The sequence below is a fragment of the Carica papaya genome, chromosome 6, assembly GCF_054855325.1.
Source record: "Carica papaya isolate Zhongbai chromosome 6, ASM5485532v1, whole genome shotgun sequence".
NCBI lineage: Eukaryota > Viridiplantae > Streptophyta > Magnoliopsida > Brassicales > Caricaceae > Carica > Carica papaya.
In genome coordinates this window covers 18,806,286-18,809,059 of record NC_142314.1, presented here as the reverse complement: position 1 = coordinate 18,809,059, position 2,774 = coordinate 18,806,286, and the positions used below count along the sequence as shown (strand labels likewise).

The following is a 2,774-nucleotide window of genomic DNA, read 5'->3' as shown; positions in this document are numbered from 1 at the left end:
GGGGAAATTATCTAAGGGCATGTGTAGCTTATAAACCAAAAAGTTATATATATATATATGAGCAACTGTAATAAGAAAAACATTAAAAGAATCTGTGTCAATTATTTCATTATATATATGATCTATGTCATATCATTCTCTTCATATGTTATATAGTTTATGTTGGTCTATGTATAATGTGTATAAATATCATAATAATATTATATAGGAGAAGGAAGAAGACCTATTATTTAATATATATTTCATGATGTTAAAATATGTTAAAATATTGTGTATTGCATGCAATTCCTATAGACATCATCAACTATAATATTTCTATCTACATGTTTAACAAATTGATTAAGTATATCTCCTAACAATGTAACAACATATAACATGAATGTTTCAAATTTCATCTCATTAGTTTCACAACCATTTCCCCAAAAGAAAAAAATAAATAAATCAGTAAAGACATAATGAATAGTAAATAACTTGGTGTAGCACCTCGCACCTTTGCGCTTCATGTGGTATTAAGATGCTATTTTATTCGAGCCTTTGGCCATTAAACTTATGTGGTGTAATATTATTTTATTTTGAATTTCTGTTATTTTTCCTTATTTTCAGATATCATTAAAAATTATATTATATTATTTTATTTTATGCTATTAAACACATTAAAAAAACGGGAGTGGAATGTCGTAGAAAAGCCATGCCCCATGCCGCGAGTCCCATCAACCAAGGCACCATGCTACGCACAGTTTGCACCTAAATCTCGTGTGAAGAAGTGCACGTTGGGTACGAGGCCCAACACACGACTTAGGACTCGCCCAAATCTCTGCGAGTTTTCCTACAACAATAATTACCACTCCAACATATATATGGCTCCATTTGAGGTTCTTTATGGTAGGTCATGCAGATCCCCCACCTGCTGGAATGAAATTGGGAACAGGCAGTATATAGGGACAGACTTTATCCAGGAGACTATTGACATAGTGGATCGTATCTGGAAGAACCTATTCACTACCCAAAGTCATCAAAAGAGCTATGCTAATAACTACAGGAGACCTTTGGAGTTTATTATTGTCGATTTGGTATTTATCAAGGTATTTTCCTTTAAAGGAGCAATGAGGTTCGGAAAAAAGGTACCACTTTTTTTGGTCCTGTGGCATATCACCTTACTCTTCCCTGAGAATTCACCAGTGTGTATAACATCTTCCATGTTAAAAAGGTACCACCCTAACCCTTATCAAAATTTCCCAATTCTGGAAACTCCTGTGAGCTCCAACTTGGCACGTGCGAAGTACCTGACAAAGATACTAGGATGGATCGAAAAGGTGTTGGACAACAAGAGGATTCTGATGGTGAAGGTACAGTGGCAACACCACACCCCGGAGGAGGCTACGTGGGAGTTTAAAGATGAAATATGGAAGAAATTTTCACATATGTTCATGACATTTTTAGAGTAGCCTTTACGCCCAACAAACCTAGACAGCACGCACGATGCCTCAAGCCCCACACCACCGCCATGCCTCCTCTTTGGCAAGTTGACTTGGATGATGCAATGATGATTTCATCATTTTCTCTCTCCTCATGGATTTGTGACACTTATGGCGAATCTAACAGTCCTATTTTTTAATAAATAAAGATCTTCTCCACCATTCTTCTTCACCCATTTTCACCCTCAAGACCAAAATTCTAGAGAGAGAGAAAAAAAGAGAAGAAAAAGGGGGAGGTAGTTTACAAAGAGTTGTCGGTTTGGTAAGGGATTCAATATTTTCTTGCACATTCTAAGAGATATTTCTAAAAAAATATAAAAGTGAATATTGATTTTATTGTATGACTTGTGATATAATTTTGAGGGTGTGATGAGTTATTAATTATAATGATGTTTTAAATACATGCATTGTGTAAAGGCTTACATTTTTATTTCATGGACAAGAATTGAAATAAGAAGAGAATATATGAAATTGTTGACATGGCATTGAAACATAAATGGATACGTGAAACATAAATTAATCTGTTAGACTATTTTATCTACTTCTATTGTCCCCACCTTATCTGTAAAGATGTGAGATGATCACTCCTTGTGGATGATGACATGAAACTGCGTAGGAAATCTTAGGACCATTGTGGCAAAGTACAACAATGATCATAGTCTTTAGGACCACAGTGGTTGGCATGGCTGTGGTCATAGATTGTGCTATAGTGTGACGATAAATCTGCTATAGGAGCTACAAATTAGCTATGGTGTAGCGAGTCATAAATCTACTATGGTTAAGGAAGCTATAAGTTGCTGATAGTGTCATGACAATGGTAGTTGGGAGTCCATATTAGCCAGTAGATAAAAAGTTATAACGGGCTTTGTGCGGAGTATGGTAAAAGACTTAATAACTGTGATTATATTGATTTGTTTGATTTTCTCTATTGGTGTGTTATCTGTATTATTACATTGTCTTGATGATCTTGTTATTTCTAATCTTACTCCCATGGATCGTTGCAAATGGTAAGTGGAAAAAGGAATTTCTTAAACATTAATACTTTTAATGCTTAGTTATTACCTGTACGTTGGCAACAATCACAACTAGAGACATACCTTTTTGCATCTTTAAATAGAGTAGACAAAAAGAAACCTAATTGAAGTACTTTTACAGCGGTTTTATTTGCTCCAAAGTGACCACCTCCCTGTTACGACAATGACTCATAATGGAATTGAATTCCTCCACAAGCACACATCTCCTAATTACTTAATCTATGCAAAGTTTGTATAGGTAAGGATCATCTCTAATAAATTACTA

General features: G+C 34.8%; 1 protein-coding gene across 1 annotated transcript; it reads left to right on the top strand.

The window, feature by feature from the left end:
• Positions 1-695: 695 nt before the first annotated feature.
• LOC148253368 (uncharacterized) lies at positions 696-1,445 on the top strand. Its single transcript, XM_088223339.1, has one exon. It carries the CDS (start codon positions 696-698, stop codon positions 1,443-1,445), a length of 750 nt encoding a protein of 249 aa, XP_088079465.1.
• The last annotated feature ends 1,329 nt before the right edge of the window (positions 1,446-2,774 follow it).